General features: G+C 39.3%; 1 protein-coding gene across 5 annotated transcripts in view; it reads left to right on the forward strand.

Moving 5' to 3' along the window:
- Positions 1-1,193: 1,193 nt before the first annotated feature.
- Positions 1,194-25,187, forward strand: part of wu:fc17b08 (uncharacterized) — a 46,529-nt gene continuing 22,535 nt past the window's right edge. The window contains exons 1-2 of one of the 5 annotated variants that reach the window (XM_051651118.1): positions 1,194-1,330; positions 22,417-22,482. In XM_051651118.1, coding sequence (XP_051507078.1) covers positions 1,234-1,330; positions 22,417-22,482 — 163 coding nt within the window. In that variant the 5' untranslated portion in view covers positions 1,194-1,233. Of the gene's footprint in view, positions 1,331-22,416; positions 22,483-25,187 lie in introns of those variants that run through there. The other 4 variants (XM_051651121.1, XM_051651120.1, XM_051651119.1 and 1 more) reach the window with 4 other exon arrangements.

Consider the following 25,187-nt stretch of genomic DNA (forward strand, 5'->3'; position numbering starts at 1 on the left):
TCGTTCAATGATCCGTTCTAAAGGATTCATTCTAAACTCCTCCTTTCAGAGAGCCTACTCTGCTCTGATTGGTCAGATGTCCCAGTCTGTTGTGATTGGTCTACCGCTTACAGCATGTGTCGGAAAGGAAACGCCCACTACCATATCTGGGTTTCAGCTCTGTCTGAAAAAATTTCTGTTTTACCATACCAATTTGAGCCCGAGTCCGATAGTGATACATCGGAAGATCAACCCGAACCACCATCGCAAACATGACGAGAACAGGACGTTTCTCAGTGGTAAGTTTATATGTAGTTTGACAATAACGTGAGTTAGCCGGTTACCAGAGGCTAACAGCTAACAGGTTAACAGCGTGCACTGGCTGTACATGTAAACAGACCAGAGGCAGGTTTTTTGTTACCAAATTACGTAGGTTAGTACAGGAAGTAAATCTGGAATTACTAACGACTCGTTTCAGGTGTTCAGAATTGGTTCTTTCTTTTGGGTGTCAATAATTCCATATTTCATGCACTTTGATTTTTGAAACTTTGCAGACTTTTTTATATTCACAAACAGCTATATAACACACTACATGAAGTGTAATATTTGAAAAACCATAATAGGTGCGCTTTAATTTTCTTATTCTTGTAGCGAAATATTACACTCTTAAGCAAAAATTCTTTAAAAAGCAATTGCAGAATTTTTGCTTGAAACTGAATATTTAATCAAGTATTTGAGGGTAATTAATAATAGAAAATGTATATCCTTTCTTATGTGCTATGATGAGATCTTTCCTGTCTCATGACTTATACGTTTCACTGTTTTTTTTTTTTTGTTTTTTTTGGTCTATTTCTTTTTATCTTGTGTCTCAGTGAGTGTATTTATGCCCATGTACAGAATGTTTCAAACTGCAGAACGTTTGCATTTTGTATATATGTGCATTGTTAATGTTTTGCATTAAAAGTAATACAAATAATAAAAAATAAATAAACCCTCTCGTAAAATTACTTCCTCGAATTGACCATCGCATGTACCCTTTGCTAACCGCCTTGTGGAAAGGCCCTTCCTGGAGGGCTTGAGTTGCTCACTTTCGTTTGGAACACCCCTTCGTGTGGTGTCCCCTTCCCGCAGTGCCATTCAAGGGCGCAAAAACGCCGTTGGGAATGCGAGTACGTCATGTCGTCACAGGCAGACAAGATACGGGCTCGCACAACGGCTAAATGTGCGCGTCCCCGTGTACACCAACAGTAGAAAATGGCGAGTTCGGGCATGAAGCGATTATGCACGAATGAAGGGTTTATTATTCAGCAGGACGCGGATTGCTGGCGGTCTAAACTCATTCACATTGTAGGTAAGATCTGCAGATTTTTTATTTTGGCTGTTTAAAGTGTTTGTTCAGCGTCACTTTAAATCAAATATGAGTTCTAATTCCTGTAGTTAGCATGCTAATACGCTAACCGTCAGGATTAGATACAACTTTGTACATTTCTGAATATCAGAATGTATTAATTACAATGACCTGTGATGCGTTTTTTTACTTTTTTTTTTTTCTTTTTTTTTTTTTTCTTCACGATAAGAAATAAGCGGATTATATCATTCATGTGGCGTTATTTCGGTCGCTAGCTGTGCGCGCGCGCTCACGCACATTTGAGAAGATTTAAAAAAAAAAAAAAAAAAATGCGTGCTCATGTGCACTCGTTCAATGAGTTTCCAGTGTTTCCCACAGGATTTTGTGAGTCTGGTGGGTGGACATCGGACACTCTGGGGGAGGGGGGCCCCGGGGGCATGCTCCCCCGTAAGAAAATGTTGTACATTTTAAAGTTAAATGCATCAATCTGGTGCACTTTGAGAGCAAAATTAAGAGGCTAGATATGAAGAATTTGTGCACCTGTAAACATTTTTGTGCTCTAGTAGTAATTTAAACATAAATGGTGATGACATGGCAAAAACGTCACACCCACAAAGCATAAATGAGACTGAGTTTAACGCAGTTCACAAATGGGCAAAACACAAAATCGACTAGAGCAAACATTTGAGCCAGGGCTCAACATTAAGCATTGTCATGTGGTTGTTGTCCTTCACTTGTCCGAGTAAAAAAAGTTACTTGTCCGGAGAGAAGAAAGGACATTTGTTACACGCTCAAGTAACATGTCAAAGTTTGTTGTATATTTTTCAAAAATTATGAACGATGCCCAACCTAATAGTGTACCTATGCAGTCAACTCCATTCTCTGTGACAGGAATGTAAACTGCACTGTGTAGGGGAGGAGAGTATTATCATATGATTATTTTGTAACATATGATAGTCAAACAAAGAAATGGAATGAGGTCTACCATGTACAATAAAGGCTATACATTATCACAATTAGTGCCCGACCGATATATCCGTTGGCTGATATTAGCCTTTTACCAATATATTGGTATCGGCGTTATGAAAACTTTTTTCAGAACATATAATGCAGAAAACAATGCTTTAGAATTGGTATCATAACATAGTTTGTCCAGCAGAGCGCGCTCTGACTCCATTGTTTACAGAGCTGACTCTGAACTGATGGTGGCTCTGCAGACAGAGTTAAACGGTGCGGATTTGAGCGGTCTCTTCTCGTTAAATTGCTAACTAGTTTGTGAAATACATACTGGGAAGTTAATAAAAAATGACCCCATCATTTTATATAATTCCTATAACGTTAACCCTGTCCCTGACAACCATGTCACTCATGTTTATCACATCTGTTTGCTGTTAGCCATCTATAGTTTGTCAGTGCAGTCAGTAATGTAGCAGATTGAAAGGTAAACATCAGAGCATCTTTTTGCAGCTCAGCAGACAACAGTGCGGTGGTGGATTGTGTCCGCTGAGTGTTGATTTCATGCTTCGCTGTTGCCTAGTTGGTGAGACACAATGCTGGAAAGTAAATAAAGTCCATCTTTTACTCTCCGTGGCAACGAGCTTACAGCTAACTAGCTAACCACGTAGCTAGTTTCATTGTTGTCAGCTGAGTGGAAGCTAATGTGTAAACATGTATTCACCAAACTGTCTTGTTCAGGATTCACAGTTTGGTACCCCCTTCAACCGTACAATTCCATTCGTTGCATTTATAAAATGTAATATTTAAACGTCTGGTTTTCCAGACATTAAAATAGGATACGTAATAAAAGTAGATTTAATAAATAGTATATTTGCCCTGCGTAAATAATAATATATAGGAACTGTATCTAAAATAAATGAGGGGTGATACATACTGATACAACAGGCTGGAAAAATAGACATTTATTCATTTTAATATCCTATATATATTTTTTTGAATGTGTTGAAACTTGACACCGGGCAACGCACCCTAAAAATGGCACAATTAGATCGGTTTTATGCTGAAGAGCTGCTTAAAAGTGTTTTTTTTTCTTTTACTTTTTTCTCTTTTTCGTAAATGGTGTAAATGCCAACATCATATATGTCGAAAGGACTGATGCCTGTCAACCAAAACATGAGCTCATTGATGTCATTAAATGAGTCTGGTTTTTTTATTCCATCAGTTACTCCTGGTCGGAGGCTGCCATAAATATTTAGTTTATACATAGGGTTACGTCCTGACAGTCATTTCTAGAATTTGTTGACAATGTATAATAATAATATCAAATGTTCTTTGATAAAAATATTTGTTTAAGAAAGCAGCCTTCTGAGTACCTTTGCATAGTCATGTGCACAATCAACATAGAAAAGGTCTGTTTTCATTCCAGTTTAGAAATGAGCTATATCGGTAATCGGTGAATGTTCCCTCTCTAAAATCGGTATCGGTCTCAAAAATCCCATATCGGTCAGGCTCTAATCACAATACCAAAACTTCAGTGGCCGGTAGTGAAATTTGATGAATCTCAATAACGGCTTCAAAACCACAACAGAATAACACTTTCTAATTTGTTAATTATGGAAAAATGGTTTCAGGTTCTTAAGTAATTATTCAAGACTAGTAAACAGTCCGTAATAAAATAACAAAAAACAGCAATGAATAAATATGAATAAAAAGTAATAGAACAGAAAATACAAAATTAAGAAAACAGTGCTTTTGTTAACAGCTTTAAAAGTTTTTAACAGCAGTAGGCTATCAAGTATTCAAATAAACATTCAGAATGAAATGCAACATAAAACTACTACTGGACTTTACTGTATGATTATAATACATTAATACTTTTTAAAGCTACTAAAGTTACCCAGTCAAGAGCAGTGTGTTTTCTTGTTATGGTTGTTTGATTATTGTAATGACACAAATTTGGACTCAAGATGGTGCCAAGTATGGCTGCTGCGTTGCGCGCTCCGACACATAAGAACTGTAACAAAAACAGCAATGTTTTTTGTCTTGTATGTTGTCTGCCTTATTGTATACGATAGACAAACACTTTTGGACATTGGTTCTTCAATAGCACACCAAAAACCGGACTTCAAGTTCCTCAATGCCGACCCGCTGTTTTCAAACACGCCAGCATAGCCCATTTGTCTGGGCAGCCCGGCTCTGGAAACGCAGTAGGAAAAAGGGAAATAGAGCCGGCGTTCTCATCAGAGTAAGATGTCGTGCAAATCAACCCCCGCTACCCAGTATTCTACTGGCAAATGTTCAATCTCTGGACAACAAGCTCTGAGAGCGCAGATCTCTTGCCAACGAGAGATGAGGGACTGCTGCATTATCTTCCTTACAGAAACTTGGATGTCTGTGGAGATTCCGGACTCAGCCATTGAACCCACAGGGTTCTCTGTGCACCGAGCGGACAGAGCGAAAGACCTCTCAGGTAAAAGCAGAGGTGGTGGTGTATGTTTTATGATCAACAAATCCTGGTGTGATCAGAGGAACGTACATTCTGTCAAGTCTTTCTGCTCTCCTGATCTGGAATTTCTCATGCTTCTGTGTCGACATTCTGGCTACCGAGGGAATTCACAGCAGTCATTATCACTGCTGTGTACATCCCCCCCCCCCCACAAGCCGACACAGACCGGGCACTCAAGGAACTGTATGAGAATATAAGTGAGCAGGAAACCGCGCACCCTGAGGCCACATTCATTGTGACCGGGGACTTTAACAAAGTCAATTTCAAATCAATCGCACCAACATATTAGTTTCAACACACGAGTGGACCGGGTTTTGGACCATTGCTACTTCCGTTCTCCTACCCACTTACAGGCAGAAACTGAAACAGGAAGCACCCACCCTCAGAATGATCCAGTGCTGGTCGGACCAATCAGATTCTACGCTACAAGACTGTTTTGATCTCGCAGACTGGGAGATGTTCCGGTCCGCCTCTGACAACATCGAGGTTTACGCTGATAGCGTAACGTGTTTCATCAAAGTACGTAGAGGATGTTGTTCTGACCAAAACAATACGGATCTACCCCAACCAGAAACCATGGGTTAATAGTGATGTTCGCGTGGCACTTAATGCGGACCTCCGCTTTTAATTCCGGGAAAGCGGAGGAGCATAAACAAGCCAGTTATGCCTTCCGCAAAACTACCAGAGCAGCCCTACGCCAGTACAGGGACAAGATTGAAGGACAGTTCAACACCACCAACTCTAAAAGCATGTGGCAGGGAATTAATATCATCATGGACTACAAAGGGAATAAAAACTCTGCTGTGAACACCGCTGCCTCTCTGCCAGATGAGCTAAATACTTTTTATGCTCGTTTCGAGGGAAATAACACCGCCCTCATGGAGAGAGCTCTCGCGGCCAAAGCTACAGAGGTTAGTTCACTCTCTGTCTCTGTAGTGGCCGCGTCATCAGAGCGTGTGCGAACCAACTGGCTGGTGTTTTTAGTTATTTTCAACCTTTCCCTCCTTGTCTGTAGTCCTCACATGCTTCAAAACGTCCACCATTGTGCCTGTTCCAAAGCAATCCAAAATCACTTGCTTAAATGACTGGCGTCCTATTGCTCTGACCCCCATCATCAGCAAATGCTTTGAGAGACTAATCGGAGATTACATCTGCTCTGTGCTGCCTGCCTAACTGGACTCACTGCAGTTTGCTTATTGCAACAACTGCACCACTGCTGATGCCATTGCATCTACACTACACACTGCTCTCTCTCCCACCTGGAAAAAAGGAACACTTATGTGAGAATGCTGTTTGTAGACTACAGCTCAGCATTCAACACCATAGTGCCCTCCAAGCTTTGTGAAACTCTGGGCTTAAACAGCTCGCTGTGCAGCTGGATCCTGGACTTCCTGTCAAGCAGACGCCAGGTGGTTTGAATGGGCAGCAACATCTCATCACTGACCCTCAACACTGGAGCCCCCCAGGGCTGTGTTCTCAGCCCACTCTTGTGTTTCTTGTACACTCATGACTGTGTGGCAACACAGCTCCAATGCCATCATTAAGTTTGATGATGATATGACGGTGTTAGGTCTGATCACTGACAATGATAAAACAGCCTATAGAGAGGAGGTGCACACTCTGACACACTGGTGTCAGGAGCACAACCTCTCCCTCAACGTCAGCAAGACCAAGGAGCTTGTGGTGGACTTCAGGAGAAAAGACAGAGAACACAGTCCCATCACCATCAATGGAGCACCAGTGGAGAGAGTCAGCAGCTTCAAGTTCCTGGGTGTCCACATCACTGAGGAACTCGCATGGTCCATCCACACTGAAGTCGTTGTGAAGAAGGCTCATCAGCGCCTCTTCTTACTGAGACAGCTGAGGAAGTTTGGAATGAACCACCACATCCTCACACGGTTCTGCACGAGCACTGTAGAGAGCATCCTGACTGGCTGCATCACTGCCTGGTACGGCAATAGCACCGCCTACAACCGCAAAGCCCTGCAAAGGGTGTTACGAACTGCCAGACACATCATTGGAGGTGAGCTTTCTTCCCTCCAGGACATCTATACCAGGCGGTGTGTGAAAAAAGCTCGGAGGATCATCAGAGACTCCAGCCACCCGAGCCATGGGCTGTTCTCACTGCTACCATCAGGCAGGCTGTATCGCAGCATCAGGACCCGCACCAGCCGACTTCATGACAGCTTCTTCCCCCAAGCAATCAGACTTCTGAACTCTTGATCTCTCATGGTCAATATACATCAGCACTGCGCTTTATTAATCTTATCTCACACTGGACTGTCTTAAATTATATTCTCTCTTAACACACACTGGCAACTGACTATCAACCGACAGCCTGAATGTCAGTACAGTACAATACAACCTACTGTATATTTTATATATACTTTATGATGTGTATTGTATACTGTACGTTGTATATTATTGTGTTGTGTAAATCTGATGTTTATTGTAAATTGATATGTCTCATCACTGTCATGACTGCTATGTTGCTAGGAACTGCACCCAAGACTTTCATCCACTGTTGCAGTAGTGCATATGGTTGTGAGACAATAAAAGTGATTTAGATTTTTGACACTACACTAGACAGCAGCAGGTCTATTAGCTTACATTTATCACAAATATAGCCGGTCATTTAAAAAAATTTTTTTTTTATTTTAATCAGTCTGCTTGTCCAGTCGGGCAAGTAAAATTCTCTTTCACTTGCCCCTTCAAAAATCCACTTGTCCCAGACAAGCGTTAATGTCGAGCCCTGTGAGCCATCAAAGAAATTAAGCAAAAGTGGTTACTGTGTTGAACTTGCTCCTCAGATGCTGAAAATAGTTATGTTGTCAGAGCCGCTGTTAATAACGTTAATGTTAGATAATTAGCTAACGTTAGCTAGCTAGGTATAAGGTTACATATGTTATACGTAGCTTTTCACGACAAGCAGCCGGATATGTCAGTCGACATAAACGAGGAGACTGTCAGCTAATGTTAACGTTACCTAACTTTGCTAACATTATATTAACATTAATTATCAATGATAACTTCTGTAGTTATGTGCTGTTTGCTGTCGTACATTTATAATGTTAAAATTGTGTTTGGACTAGTGGATAACTGCAGTGGATACTGTAACGTTACTCACCTCAAACAATGTTGTGTCCTCAAAATGTCTGTGTCTCGGGGTATGCGTGTGTGCGTGCCTGTGCGTGTGTAAGCATGCACGCATACAACGGGGGAGTGGGGAAGGGCTGGGGGCTGACTGGCTGGGAGTGAGAGATGCTTTGCCGAAGCAACAGCGCAAAACTACGTTATTATGAGAAGTGTAAAAATATTTTCAGCTCATTATGAAACTGTGGCGGACAAATTAGATGGGCCGCCACAGTCTAGGTAATTAATGGGAAACACTGAGTGATTGACAAATGAGTTCATGACAGAAGGTATGTCCTAGTGATGATGATGGTCATGTAAATCTGGATGAGTGTGACTTGTTTCATCCTATGGGTTTATGTTGTTCAAGCTTGGAAAAAGGCACCAGTCACATATGCATATAGGGAGCTGCAATATCTGTCAGTAATACTACACTGGAGATGAATAATACCATGTATTGACCATGTATTCAGATGGTCCCTTACCAAATCCTTCACAGTTTTAGCAATAAATGCTTTTGAGTTATTATTGAGCTATTTGAGTTTATTTTTTTTAAATGGTGTCTGATCTTTTCTGTTTTGAATGTGTTTTATATTATGGCCATTATTTACTGGATTAATGTTACTATTCATTAAATGTATTTAATACATTAATAAATTTTGTTAGTGTAAATTGTTATTAATATTATTGGTTTTATAGTAACATTGTAAAAACAATATTGCCTCATTAAGTAGCTTCAATGTAGTTTGCTACTTTTTGATAGTAACTTGTAGTGTAGCTAACTACTTTGTCAAAAGAGTAGCCTGACTCTAGCTTAACTACTTTAAATTATGAGTAGCTTGTCAAACAAATTAGTTTTTTTTAAAGCAGTTTCCTCCAATGCTGTCTGCATACTTAACGAACATACAGTTTGGAGAGTCACGTGACACCATGCGAGGTTCGGATGTGTGAACGGAGAGCTCTGCGCACTTTGCTAGTTTTAACACTATTAATAAGATTCGATACACTTTGTTCCATAACTGTTCTAGGAGGACAATATGTCAAAGAATTCAAAATCCTTGAGCTCTGGAAACATTAAAAGACACTTACGTGCTCAAGCTGGTACCCCTGTGAAAGCCCGGAGCCAGGGAGCCGATCTGGTCGGAGAAATGAGGGAAATTTGGCGAGAAATGTTGAACATGTCGGCAATGCTGGTGAAGGTCGTTGCTGATTTGGAGGATCTTGCTATAATACGTTGATCGATCACTGCAATGGAGACAAAGTTCTGAGGTGGTTACAAGAGTGTGGGCTGTCGAGAAACGGATCGATTATCTGGAGTCATCGGAGAGGGAATTATCTGCTAATCCGCTATCGACCAAGGTGGATTTGGAGCATGTCTGGAAGAAGTTGGAGAACCGTAGCCGGTGGAATAACATCTGAATCATCGGAATTCCTGAAGCCGTAGAGGGTCAGGATATGGTGAAATTCCTGGAAGGGCTCTTTCCGAATCTGCTTGACATAACAGGCCATAAGCTGGTAATCGAGCTAACTCGCAGGGTTCCGGCTCGGCGATCCGCTGAGGGACACAGGCCCTGATCAATTCTGGCCAAATTTCTGAGATCATCTGATAAAGATCTGGTGTTACGTGAGGCGAGGAGTAAAGGAAGGCTTTTTTGGAATAACCACAGCATTTTCTTGTTCCCAGACTTCGAGAATTCGACGAGAGAAACGTGATCGATTCAAGGAATGCAAGAAACTCTTACATCAATGGAAGGTCGCTTTTGCGCTGATGTTCCCGACCAAATTGAGAATAGATGCTAAGGATGGCCGTAAAACATTCACATGTCCCCAGCAAGTGATGTCTGCTGGAGTTTGTTTTGTGGAGTATTAATTGCAAGACATTGGAGTGATTGGGTCTTTTGCACTTATGTAGCAGCCGAATGGGCTGGCTCGCTGAACATTCGTTTGACTGTCCAAGGAAACTGAGCGCCTTTTTTGTGCTGGTTCCGACTATTGGCTGGAGTAGGGTTGCAGGTATGGTTGCTGGTTTCACGGTATACCACGGTATGAAAATTGATGGTTTTCATACCATGTACATTTGCTTATCTACGGTATTGAGAAAAAAAATGCAACTGGACGGAGAATCTCACCTGCGCATTTCCTTTCCTCTTGACTGCTTGTCAGACTCGTCAATTTGCACCACACCCATGCAGCGGAGAAAATGTCAGAGAGAAGCATGGCGAGGGGGTCTGACATAAGTGAGTGTGTGAGTTAAAGCAGTGTTTCTCAACTGGTGGGTCACAGGTCTATTTGGACTGCTCTTTCCCTGCTGTCCGCGACCCAATGTCATGGTTCTCCCATTGAAGATATTTCAGCGGCCACCCAAGTGATAGCCTATGTAGGACTGCCGAGGCAGATTTTATGATAATCTTGCAATCAGCTAAAAGCTTCTCATCTGCACTTTCGCATGTGTAACAGAACCAGCTCGCGATCATGATCTGCTCTTCTCTCTGGCGCGTGCGTACAACAACCGGTCTTCACTCAGTTTTGCAGAGTGTAGACCTCAAAACTGATGTGACCAATTTCAATTCTAGGGAGACTTTTCTAGTTTAAAGCATTACAGAGGAAGTCAAGTCGAACCTCTCAAACAGTAGGCAGCCCTGACAAACCAAACAGCACTGAGGAGGAAAAGAGCAACACTGTGCTATGCGCTAATTTTTTTTCATTATACATCACCTTTACAAAATTGTTTCATGATTTTACGAGTAAAAGTAACTTATTTTGACAATGTTATAGTTTCATATAAAATAATCTAAAGGTAGAATCTGTTCGACCTCATTTTATATCAACAGTGGCAGTTGTAGTTAAAGTTTCAAGATGTTTCAGCTAGTATTTATTTTTCATAAATCCTATAATTTATTGTTATTATTACTATTATTTAAGACTAGCTACACTGACCTAACCATGGTAATGAGGATCCTTTCCTCCTGTGTAATATGTATGTTCTGTTTGAATTATGTTTGAAATTAGGAAACAAACGGGATAATAATGGGCTCATAAATAAATAAATATGCTCTTCACTTTTTAAAGGGGACCTATTATGCAAAATTCACTTTTACATAGTGTTTGAACATAAATGTGAGTTGGCAGTGTGTGTACACAACCACCCTACAATGTTAAAAGTCCACCCACTCCTCTTTCTTATATTTCTATTAATCTAAAACAGTGTCTCAAAGTGATTCGCCCATGACTGGTGATGGACTCCACTCTATCTATTATCATAGATCCTCACCTGAATGATCGACACACAGTCCGGCATTTTTTTCCACGCTGGAGCAGCTACGCTGAGAAGAATAATGTCTCAGCTTAGTAAGCGTCATAAGTGTTTTGTTGTTGGCTGTAAAAGTGAACATAAGAGTCTTCATGTACTCCCGGCATCAGAGCCACTGAAGACGCAGTGGACAAGATTTGTTTTTGAAGCAAATGTGCCCCAAAATTCGTGTATGTTTGTGCAAATCATTTTACACCGGACTGCTTTGTGATTGAGGGTCAATATAAAGCAGGATTTTCCAAAAATTTCATTCTCCAGCATGGATCAGTACTTTTACCCTTACTGCCTGTATAATAATAGGGGGCGGGGAGCAGCAGCTCATTTGCATTTAAAGACACACGAAAACGGCGTGGTTTTGATTCCACCCAAAAAGAGGCATTTACAACATGGTATAATAAATGATCCTTGGGGTGTTTTGCGCTGAAACTTCAGACACATTCTGGGGACACCTGAGACTTATATTACATCTTGTAAAAAGGGGAATAATAGCTCTCCTTTAAAAGGGGTTAGAGAACTTCCTGTCGCTTTTGTTGTTGATGTCAACAACAAAAACAATGTCACTTGATGCATGTCCTTGTACTTAAACTATGCAACATAAAACTAAATGTGACCCAGGATACATTAAATACAGGTTATGTTTTTACTATGGTGGGTCGCCACTTGATTTCCAATGTAAAATCTGTGTCCTGAAGCAAAACCAGTTGAGAACCACTGAGTTAAAGGTACAGACAGGAGCAGTCTGGCTGCACTGTCGCACACATACAGTATATTTTAATTGTTAATAATCATAGGACATTACTTTAAAAGGTCACACAGCTGATGTTATTTTTCATTTAGTAGTTAATTTAACATGCTATGCTAACATGTAATCTAACATGTTTTAGTTATATAATGTTATAGTTACATGCTTTTTTTGTTTTATCATGTTTATAATTCGGTTTATTCTGTTAGCCGCCTTATTCTGTTTTTTATTTTCAAAAGGGAGGCTTTTTTTTTTTTTTTTTTTACACATACTTGGATAAACATAAATGGTTTCAATTATAATGAAGCGTTTCTTCAACCAAAAAAAATACTTCTGTTTTCACTCCTTTTAAGGGTCATTGTAACTGATAATAATAGTGTAATATCGTATACCATGATACCGTCAAACCGTGATATTTTCTCACAAAATACAACATTTTTATAGAAACACCGGACTTGAGTAATCTGACGGCAGAGTTGTTGCGGGGGCTCTCATAGGTGTACATGGACTGTTTGAGTTTAGATATATACCTCGTTTTTAAAACGGACAGTTATCATACCATTGAAATCTTCTCATTGACGGTATTGCATGAAGATAAAGACTTTTCTAAAATCCAAATCAGTTTAATTAAGACAGAATCTGCGACATTTACACAGCATCATACTATCTTGGCTAGATAAAATAAATCTTTAAATTGTGCCTTCCTCATGTTGCATTTGACACACTCAATTTTAAAGGTGACATGCTGGTGTCGCGAGCGCTGCGCATCACGAGCACATCAGAAGTCCAGCACGAGTGGAGCGCAGCATGAGTGCAGCACGAGCGCATGTCTGAACCTGAACCGCCACAGAAGTTGAAGTCCGCTGTCTGGGATTACTTGGCTATGTAAAAGTCCCACGAGGCACCATCAGTGTTGATGGTTACCTTGTCTGTAAAGTTTGCCGCAAAACATTTCTCAGGTGGGAAACACTTTTCCATGAGCACCATCCCACGGAATTTGCGGAGATGAATGTAAGTGGAAATGCAGTACACAGGATAATAAATTATAGCCCGTTTCATAAAAACACCAGATTCAATGTAGTTTTACATGATTTGTAATGACTAGTTAGGCTAAAGTTATTGTTTATGCTTTGTCTCATTCACAAATGCAGAACAGATTTAAGACCTCGTTCAACTTTGATGTGCCAACTGTTTGTTTATTTGCCTAAGTGCAGTGCAATAGTAGGCTAACGATGTGTTTGTTTTACAAATAAAACATATTAGAAGTATAATAGTACTAAATAAGGTTTACAAAATGCATGGCTTTTGGTGTTCGGGAAATTGACAATATGCATGCAAATAATTGACAGTGAAACTGGCAGAAATTGTAAGTATTGGACAAAATGCCAATAAATAAACTGCACATGAATAATATATTTTCAGTAGGTATTGTTTAGAATTATACAATCACAAATGCAACAAATTACTGAATGCATGCAAATGCATATTTTAAGTATCATTAATAAAATCATTACAAATAATTACAATTAAATTTCATAAATCATAAAATAACAACAAAATATTTTTAGTTATAATCATCTGACTACTGTACATGCTGCAAAAAAAACTTATTAATGTTTAACTGTTTGTGATTTTTATTTATTTATTTATTTATTTATTTATTATTATTATTATTATTATTATTATTATTATTACCTTGTCAGATTAAGAGAGTGACTTGATGTTCAAGATCAAAAGTTGAAGAAATCCAAAATAAAGTTCAAGAATTATAACTGAAATTTATCTGTGTGTATCAGAAATAGCCCATTTCTTAACCAAATATTGAACTGCTTTTAATATTATCAATGCACTTATATACCGTGAAACTGTAATACCGTGGTAATTTTTGTGACCTATCATAGCATGAAAATGTCATACCGTTACACCCCTAGTTTAGAGGAATGGACGCCAGTTGGCGCCGTTCGTGCAAGGGGTTAATGCCCACGTTTTTCTTTTTTCTGTTTGTTTGGTTTTGGGGGAAGTTTGGGGTTTGACTGTTGCACTAATGTTGGAATGTGGTCCAATTTTGTTTTTGACACACAATCCATTTTTTCTGATATGTCAAATGTTAATATGAGTGGATGATCTCTCTCTACGTGGAATGTGAATGGGTTGGGGCACCCCATAAAAAGGATGGTTATTTTTCTTATTAAGCATAAGAAATATGATATAGTGTTTCTTCAAGAAACACATCTTTCCCCGCAGGAAGCTGAAATATTTGGGAAGTTATGGGGTGGACATGTTTTCGTTAGTGCTGGCTCAAGTAAGAGCAGGGGAGTCATTACACTAAGTAAGCTTCTACAATTCAAATGTCTCAAACAGATTAAAGATAAAGAGGTTGCCCTCTTTCCTCATTATTGTTCTGTCTTGCTCTGGAACAATTAGCAGCCGCGATAAGAAAGGAGTTTGATTTTCCAGGGGTGGTGGTGGGAGGTGTGGCGCATAAGCTTTTGCTTTACGCAGATGATTTTTATTATTCGTCTCTGACCCCAGTAGATCTATGCCTTTCCTCCACAGAATTATTAATTCCTTTTCCAAGTTCTCAGGATACAGAGTCAATCTAAATCCAAAGCTTTGGATCTGACAACGAACTGCCCGGTAACGGCTTTTCAGCCGGGCGCCTTCCACTGGTCCAAACAGGGCATTAAGTATTGGGTATTTTATTCCCAGCAAATTTGTGTGATTTTGATTTAGTTAGTTCATTTTGACCCTTTAATAAAAAGGTTTTCGAGCGATGTGGGTGTAACGGGAGCCAACTGATAGATAGCTGTGCAATATGTATAAAAATCACTCTCCTGACCTTGAGGTACACTAGCAACTGACTCTAGGGGCTGTAGCCTCCTTGTTGGCGCACCCACCTCCCATGCCAGAGACGCTGGTTCAAGTCCCGTACGGAGCGGGTAGAACAGGAGCGTCACATGGGCAAGTGGGCTTCATTACACTTATCTATGTTTGGGAAGGTTAATGTTATTAAAATGAATTGTATTCCAAAATTCAGTTACCTGCTACAGTCACTCCCTATAGATGTTGTTATGGAATATTGGAGTCTCTTTCCCTCTTAGCAAGAAGACTCTCAAAGTCCAGGGGTTCCAGGTATCAAAGATTAGACTTTATTGAACAAAGCAACAAAGCCGAGATTCCCTAGCATCACCTAGCATCTGAAATTACACTTCAGAATCATGCATCCTTTATACAGCTTCTGTTCCACCCTCTCTCTTTGAGTGATGGCCTCTTCATCCAATAAAATCATCGTAAACCCCCCTAGTTTCATCATCACCATTTCCCTTCCATCTGGCCACCTTGCTGTTTCATCTTAATGCCTTTTTTGGCGACCTTGGCGTTATCAGCACCAGCTCTGCTCATTAAATTTTCCTTTTAATATACCCATGTGCACCTCCCTTTGGGTCATACAAAGTTTAATAGAAAACTCTCTACTCATTTGCTTGACACCTGCATCCCTTCTTCTGTTTCCCAAGGTCTCTCACTGTCTGTATCACATCAACTCATTTTCCCTTAACCCAGAAAGGCCTTACACAGAGAGAGACTGCAAGCTAAGCTATTTTCCATAGTTTCAAACTGCTAAATCAGTATTAAATCAATAAAAGAATGATTAAATATGTAACATTGAATAACATTGATAATGCAGTTATTCATAGTACATTGATTACACATTGTCATTTTAGATAACTGCATATTGTATACATATTCAATTATTAACTGAATGATTAACTAAGTACTTTTTCTATGTTTGATATAAAAATATACTATAATGTCCCCCTCTCTTATTTCAAGCTATTTGATAGCATAGCGAATTCCTTCATTTGGAATGGTAAACGTCCCAGATTACATTTCATTAAGTTGCATGGGCCGATTGACAAAGGTGGTCTAAGCCTACCCAAGATTTTGTTTTAATATTATGCATTCGTTCTCAGACATTTGGCTCATTGGTCGCTTCCACCTGAGAGAGAGCCCCTCCCTGGTTCTGTATTGAACAGGAAGTTATTGCCCCTATTTCGCCATTGCAAAGCCTTTCTATCAAACTAATCGAATAAGTTAAGTTACACCCCGTTTTCTCGCATTTGCATTCGGTATGGACAAAAGTGTCCAGAGTGTTTAATTCTGACATTTATTTAAATGTTGCCTCGAGCATATGGCTGAACCCCAAATTATGTATTAATAAGTCCCCTTTCTGTTGGTCAGAGTGGATTGTGAGGGAGGTTAATACACTCGGTAACCTATATGAGTGTGGAGCGTTGAGATCCTTTGAAAATTTGGTTCAACATTTTGGGATTCCCAGATCTCAGTTCTTTAGGTATTTACAGCTGTGCCACCTGCTCTGTACTATTTTTGGGAGTAGCACCCCCCTAAATTGGCAGATACTCTGGGAGTGGTGATTACTGCTTTTGGAAAAGGTCATGAGGCAGCAGTGTATTACTCCCTACTAATTCAGAGTTTGGGGGACGGAGCTTTAACTTCTATCAAGCAGAGCCCGATGGATTTTTGAGACCGATGCCGATTTTAGAGGGGGAAAATTCACAGATTACCGATATGGTAACCGATATAGTTAATTTTAGCTGGAATGATGAGACAGGGTTAACGTTATATTAGTTATATTGAAAAGGGAAAATGATGGGGTCACTGTTTATTAACTTTCCAGTATGTATTTCATAAACTAGTTAGCAACTTACCGAGAAGACACCGCTTAACTCCGCCCTGTCTGCAGAGCCACCATCAGTTCAGAGTCAGCTCTGTAAACAATGGAGTCGGAGTGCGCTCTGCTGGACAAACTACGTTATGACACCAATTCTAAAGCACTGTTTTCTGCATTATATGTTCTGAAAAAAAAAGTTGTCATATCTGCACATATCGGTAAACATATACGCCGATACCGATATATCAGTGAAAGGCTAATATCGGCCGATAATATCAAATATATCGGTCAGGCACTACTATCAAGAGATTATGGGAGAAAGATTTAAACTTGGTATTGGAGGAGGGAGTGTGGGTTAGGATTCTGAAAAATGTCAAGTCTGCATCTAGAGATGCAAGCTTTATGCAATTCAAGATTTTACATAGATTCTATTGGACACCCTCTAGATTGTAAAGACACACCCACCTGCTGGCGATGCCAATCAGAAGATAGAGACACAACCCGTGTTTTTTGGTGGTGTGTTAAGATCCAAGAATTTTGGTTGAAGGTTCAGAGTTTTATGTGTGACGTATTGGGCACTCAAATTTCTTTTTGCCCCAGACTCTATATTTTAGGCGATGTGGCGGTCATCAATATAGGGGATAAACACACAAAAATTGCGCCCTCGTTTCGGGAGTGGTGCGCAGAGATGGGGAGGGTGGTGGCTTTCGAGGAGGTGTCATGTAGAAGGCTGGGAATCTGGGATTCGTTTAATGGGAAATGGGGCAACTATTTGGTGTTTTTGGGGGGCTCTCGGGAGGAGCAGTGGAAAGAGAAGCATAGTTTTAAATGTGATTTTTTTTTTTTTTTTTTTTTTTTATTATATATATATATAATATATATAATTTTATTTTTTTTGTGTGTATACTTATGTGACCACAGGGATGTTTGTTGAGGGTCAGATTGGGGAGGGGTAATAGTGGGGGTTAAATGTTGATTCTGTGTATATATGTTTTGCTTTTTTGTTATCTGTATGAATCAATAAATATGTTAATCAGAGTTTTACCTGCTGAGAAGTGCATCCTTCATCAAAAGCAGTAGTCTGACAGTACGTGATATTGGATGCAGCTGTGGAATCACAGTATGTTTCACAATCCTCTCCAGGGTGCGGTTATCCCTATTGCTTGTACACTTTTTTCTACCACATCTTTTCCTTCCCTTTGCCTCTCTATTAATGTGCTTGGACACAGAGCTCTGTGAACAGCCAGCCTCTTTTGCAATGACCTTTTGTGTCTTGCCCTCCTTGTGCAACGTGTCAATGGTCATCTTTTGGACAACTGTCAAGTCAGCAGTCTTCCCCATGATTGTGTAGCGTACAGAACTAGACTGAGAGACCATTTAAAGGCCTTTGCAGGTGTTTTGAGTTAATTAGCTGATTAGAGTGTGGCACCAGGTGTCTTCAATATTGAACCTTTTCACAATATTCTAATTTTCTGAGATACTGAATTTGGGATTTTCCTTAGTTGTCAGTTATAATCATCAAAATTAAAAGAAATAAACATTTGAAATATCAGTCTGTGTGTAATGAATGAATATAATAAAGTTTCACTTTTTGAATGGAATTAGTGAAATAAATCAACTTTTTGATGATATTCTAATTATATGACCAGCACCTGTGTGTGTGTGTATGTGTGTGTGTATATATATATATATATATATATATTAGTGTGTGTAACAAGGTAATGGAACTTTATAAAGATGGAAAAGGATATAAAAAGACAATTTGCATTCTTCTGCACGAAAGCTGCGCATGGGACGCTCTTGGACTTTCCAGCATGACAGTGACCCTAAGCACAAGGCCAAGTTGACCCTCCAGTGGTTACAGCAGAAAAAGGTGAAAGTTCTGGAGTGGCCATCACAGTCTCCTAACCTTAATATCATCGAGCCACTCTGGGGAGATCTCAAACGTGCGGTTCATGCAAGATGTAGGGCTTTACTGGTTGTTTAGATCAGTGTTACTATCAGAAATAATTATTTCTTTAGTTATTAATTAATATTTAAATTAATTAATTGAATCTAACTCACTAAAACCTCGTATGGGGCTCCAGTAAATGTAGTGCGCTACGTTTAGGAGCGGGTTTGGTTATTAGCAATAATTAGTAATTATCAAAATCAATAGAACATTGATGAGAATCAATGTTGGCTTTTTTACTCCTTTAAATCAACAATTATCAAAGATAATCATTAATGGTTAACATCGATGAAACGTTAAAATTAACACTAGCTTATTGATCATTCAAATTCGATCATCAAAGATAATTATCAAAAATCAATAGAATATTAATAAGGATTAACATTGACGGGGCACCACCCTGGAATCAGGGACTAATAACCAGATAGTATAACAGTCTCAATATTAGATTGTTTTCTTAGGAAAATCGACATCTGAAGAATATAGATTTTCGGGGAAAAAAAACAATGAATGAAGGCTTGAATCCGAGCACTGACATCCCGTCAGCATGACACAGGCGTATGCAAAACAAACCAAAACACTTCTCTTTGTAATAAAACAAAGTTTATTTATGCTGTAATATCAATTTATAATTAATACAGTGCAGTCAATAAACTTCCGACTTACAACTACAAACTAAACAGTGATATGATTAGATATGGAAATCAAAATAATCCTATAACACATGAGGGTGTGTGTGTGAGAGTGTGTGGTTAGTACGATAGAGAGAGAGAATAAAGTGACGGCCCTAAAGCGGATTTTGCGATCGTGGGAGAGAAAGCAGCTGTTAGTTTATTGCTCAGAGACGCGGTGGACGGGTCGTAAAACAGTCCCGCGTTCTTTCAAACTCAGTTTACCGGTCTCACCCGTGATGGCGAAATTGCACAACAGTCCAGTTTGGTTGGACCACAACAAAACAAATTCGTGATAATACCCTGAGTATTAATAATGAGTGGACATGGCGGTCCGTAAACTGTACAAGCAAAAACCTTGAAACACAAGAATAACACGCTATAATATTCTATCTCTGCCCAGACGTAAACCTCTTACTTGAATCGCATGAGGACACAGGTAGAGTGTGTGTTCCTCCGTCCTTTAACTCTGACCCGGTTCCTTGAGGCTCGGGTGATGACGGGAGGCCGTTTCCTCGCTCTGTCGGTGGGCTGGCGGAGAAATCAGAAATGTCGACATGATTGAAGATGGAAGAGAAATCTTTCATCTCTTCACTTCTGCAGGCAAACGGATGAAGATGCGGATTGCTCGGCAGTCTCCTTCGGATCCGTTAGAGCGTTCGGTGGAACACAGAGTAATCTCAACTCGTCCAGCGAGATGGAGATTGTATGGCCACAGTTTCAAGTCGGACGTTACTTCCTTGTGCCACGAGGCTACACCTGAGAGCAGCGATGAGCTATGTCTGTACTCAAAGTGAACAAAGTTGCTGGAAGCATTTCAGAGGTATTTCTACTCCTGATGATGTCATGGTTTGAGGGACGTTCTGTTGTGTGCCTTATCCAATAGGAGTTGAGAGTTCGATCCTTTTGTGAGCAAGGCTTCATGGGATTTGTAGTCTGTTTTGGACTCCCTTTGTTTGATTTTGGCGCAATTTTTATCAGTATAATTTATGACCTGGTATGTGGGGGCCTGAGTTAGGCCTTACACAGTCGTAAAACCTGACTTTGTCTTCTATCTGAATACATGAGGCCCAACAAAGACGACCAAAGACTTTGCATGACCTGGAGGCATTTTGCCAAGACGAATGGGCAGCTATACCACCTGCAAGAATTTGGGGCCTCACAGACAACTATTACAAAAGACTGCACGCTGTCATTGATGCTAAAGGGGGCAATACACAGTATTAAGAACTAAGGGTAATCTCATTTTTTTCTTTGTTGCCATGTTTTGTTTTATGATTGTGCCATTCTGTTATAACCTACAGTTGAATATGAATCCCATAAGAAATAAAAGAAATGTGTTTTGCCTGCTCACTCATGTTTTCTTTAAAAATGGTACACATATTACCAATTCTCCAAGGGTATGCAAACTTTTGAGCACAACTGTATGTGTGTGTGTGTGTGTGTGTGTGTGTGTGTGTGTGTGTGTGTGTGTGTGTGTGTGTGTGTGTGTGTATATATATATATATATATATATATATAAATAAATAAATATTAACAGTAAAAACATATGAGTGGAAATCACTCGCATTTGTAAAAAAAATTTTGCTATGCGACTAAAAAAAATCTGGCTGGTTAAATGTTTAGATTTCACTCCCCAGTGATGTGTAGTATAGTGGAAAGACATTCAGCGGCAAGATCTTTTTGACTGTTAGGAGTAAAAGTTTGGTTTAACCTGTTCCGTGTGTGTCCAAAAGACGAGATCCACGCAATCCATTTGTCATTAAATCCTTTCTCTTTTAATACACTTTGTCCTTTACGATCAGTTGTTAATCAAATACAACAACAACAAAAACAATTAATTCTAATCATGCATAACACGGATGAGGTAAAGCCATTAGAGTCCTCTCTCTTTTAAAGTTTCAGCAATTATCACGCTATCAAATCGTGATATCGGCACAGGCCTATTTGAAATTCATACAACATACACTATCTAAAATTTGGCCTGTATGCATTTGTGAATTGTAGTGTTTCCCCATATGCATTCTGTAGCGGCGCTGCTGTTTCACATGGTTCATTCATATTCTTCATGCAATGTAACACTTGCTAGGGCCAGTCAACTGCGCTTTCTACACTGCACGCTGTTGAATGGGGCTGAAATGGAACGAAAGGGAACCTACTACCACATACACAAATTCATACACATTATCTCAGGATAACCAACATATTCGGCGTGGGATTGCCAGTATTGCACACAAATTTAATAATACCCTCATGTTCCACAGTCATATTGTGGGTAATTCTCGCACACTTTTATTCACTTAAACATTTAGCTGAGAATCGGTAAACCAATCCATACAGATGCACAATTTAAATCGATAGTCTTTGTGTCAAACTGTAATTCCAGAATCTGCACAGGTAAATCTGCTCCTCCACGTCCCTCTCTTCCCCTCTCGTGCAGATTACTGAACGCTTGTTGAGTTTAGTGTAAGCGCGCGCAGAGTAGTCACAAGAAAGATTGTTGCATATTTACTGAACTTAAGATTCGACATTCGAGTGGCATTGTACTGTGTTTCGATAAGCAAGCGATGCAATAATCGCTCCTGTTTATGATCAACAAAGTAAAGCTGTTAACATTGCAAGCGTACAATGTCGGAGCGGTTTAGTTTTTCCGCCTTTCATATCGCCATATCATATTTATATATACAGTTCCTTTGACAAAGGCAGAAACAGCTAAAATGCCTTGTGTAAAATGCTACCAAAACTACTAGATAAAACTAAGAGGTAAATTGGTAAATGAGATTTGTATAAATTTTCAGATGTTTGAGTACATTTTATTTACTGACTCACTCATTGCTTTAGGTCACCTCTGCTGCAAAATGAGCTGTGTCGACCGATTCACTAAGTAGGTGTGTTCTCTAGTAGATTCAGACAGATAACTTGAACATGTCAAGACGATTTACAAATCAATACAACCAACTGATTAAAAAAAGTACTTAAGTGTGTTAACCAGTTAAACTACATCGCACTGTTTGTTTTTTGTACAGTAACTTAAGCAGTTTTTAACTTTGTGAGCAGTCAAACTTTTATATATTCAATCTATACAAAGTCAAGCAACTGGACTTAAACATTTCTTTTCTCCTCTGAATAGGTCTTGACAATATCTTGGAAGTGTTTTTTGGGACACAAGTTCTAGAGGAACTCAGGCTTTTAAAAGGTATGTTTTTTTTTCTGAGGTAATGGTATTTATTAATTTAACATGGCATTCCTGTTGGTCTGACTGAATGTGCTAAATACAGATGTGTTTGTGCTTTTATTGTGGGGCAGGTCTCTAGACTAAAAAAATTACTTGAGAGCCATTGGCTCTTAAACTGAAACATTAAGCAGCCAAATGGCTGTTTTTAGTCTATTTAGATTGAAAGCCGAAGAAAAGGAAGACGGCTGATAACCCATTAATCTGAGGTTTAATAAACAGTATATATTGAGAAGATAAGTTTGCATTCCCTTTTGCCTCAAATGTTTAGACCCCTTTCATAATTTATACAAATATAAGAGTTAAAAGATTTTTTTTTATTTAGTACTGCTCTTCAGAATCTACATTACAGATATTTACATATAGTATGCATATAGTAGTGTGTTGTCTTCTTGAGCATCAATGAATATTTGCACCTTGTGTAATAGTTGTGTACAAGTCCCTCAGTTGTCCTAAGTGTCAAAAGCTTGATCTTATATGTATATCATTTTGAATTGTTTTAAAATATTGCCTTAATCTTTCTTTTACTGGATGGCCCAGACACAGAGACTTCAGAGTGCAAATTGAATGAAATCCCAAATTCAGTTTATTGTGCTACTCCAATCCCAATCAATCATTACTAGTAGAAGAAAAATGTGGTGCACAATACTGGACTTTTTAATTATAAAGAAGCCCAAAATACACATGGGACTTTTATTTTGAAATGTCTGTGCTCCCAGTCGTGAGCTCACTGACGGCTGATTCGCTGAGAAAGTGAATCTGATTCAAACTAACCTTAGCTCCTGAATTCAAACCCTCAGTTCTTTTCAGGTGATTCATGAAAAAGGCCCTGTTCAAAAGAGTCATTTGTTCACGACTCTCAGTGAGCTCGTCATCAACAGAGTGGGTGAAAAGCGGCGCGAGACACACTGGTGTATGCTACAACGATGTATTCAATAACTCACAAGGTGGTATCTGACGAAATCGCATATGAATGCACACAACCCGACTGTAGCCAATGGCGACTAGATTTTAAATGATTGTCGCAATCAATCATTTTTGGTCGCATTTGCGACCATTTTAGCCGCAGTCTGGAGTCCTGTAGGAACTGCTGTTGTGAGTGATCTTTTAAATAAATGAACTGCATAGTTTGGGCTAGGGCTGTCCGCTACCAAAGATTTTCCTAGCCGACTAGTAGGCGTTAGTTTAAGCCATTAGTCGACTAGTTGTCACTAGGGGTGCACCGCTCCGATACTGATGTTTTTAAACGGATCGGGTATTGGTCCGGTGAGCCCGATCCAAATCCGTTACTGTGTGTTAGTCATGTTCATTACTGTTAAGCTCCAAAAATGACATAAAAGAACCATTAAAACACAAATTACTTATGCATTTTATTCAGAGCCACTTGAAGACATTGCGTTAGCTCTGTGAATCACAAAAGGCTGTGTTTTATAAGTAAATATATAAAATGCACACGCACCTCCAGCGCGTTATTGAATGGCGCTGCTCTGTTTAAACACGCACGCGCCTATTTTTAGCCTTCACAGCGGTGCACAGTATTTGAGCGCTACTCACGAACAACATCTCCGATGTAGATGCTCAATAGTTTGGTTCACTTATATGCATTTAGAACAGCACCGGAGGTGCATTTTACCAGAATTTGAATAAGAAGCTAATTAAACTACTGTGAACTTGCCTACAAACAGACACATACAGGACTTACCGGAGAGTTCAGAATGTCAAAATAAAAGCGTGAGGGTTTTAAAAGTTAAAGGTGTCACAGAGACAGAGATATGAACTCAGTAGCAGGGTTTATTGAACAGATGATTGAAACAGTGATGTAAATATTGCGAGTAAATCCAGTTGAGCAGAGTGGCAAACAGCAGGTGAGTAATATCCAGACAGGGTATAGACATGATGAACAGATAAGACATGGGTATGTTTGACATAGTAGAAAGGTCTGGAGTCTGAGATACTATCGATGAGAACAGACAAAGAGTGTGTGTGAAAGTGGGGTATATATGCAGTCCTTGATTAGCCACAAATGATATGCAGGTGCGTGTAATCAGAACTCAGGGGAGAGTGAGCACTGTGAATGGCAGTGAGGAAGAAAGAGAAAGAGTGGATCTGTGACAAAAGGTGCACGATTCAGATATATTATTATTGTAAAATATTATTATTATTATTATTATTATTTGTTTACAAAGTTGATTGGGTTCCAAAAAATAACTGTGTGAATGAAAAGTGGACTGATATCTTACAACTAAATTGAACAAAAAAGAGATCTGAAAGTCCAGATACAAGTTGAAAAACATTGTGCAAAGGAAAAAAGGCTTCTTTTCTACTGATTTCTTCTACTGGAATTACTGTTAATTTTGCTGCTACATTATTGTTAACTAGTATACTGTATAAAGTTTTTCTTAATAAGCTATACATTTATATTGAAATAATGTGTAGTTAGAGGTTTGTGTTTCTTTACATATTAAAGAGTACTCCCAATTAGTTCCACACAATAATGTAAAGATATTCTAAACTGATTATGCAAAAAAACAACAATGGGATCGGGATCGGTATCAGCCGATACTGAAATTTCCGAAATCGGATCGGAAGAGAAAAAGTGGTATCAGTGCATCCCTAGTTGTCGCATCTTTATGATATTAATTTAATTACTTATATATTTTGGGGGGCAT

This window comes from Myxocyprinus asiaticus, chromosome 23 (genome assembly GCF_019703515.2).
Source record: "Myxocyprinus asiaticus isolate MX2 ecotype Aquarium Trade chromosome 23, UBuf_Myxa_2, whole genome shotgun sequence".
Taxonomy (NCBI): Eukaryota; Metazoa; Chordata; class Actinopteri; order Cypriniformes; family Catostomidae; genus Myxocyprinus; species Myxocyprinus asiaticus.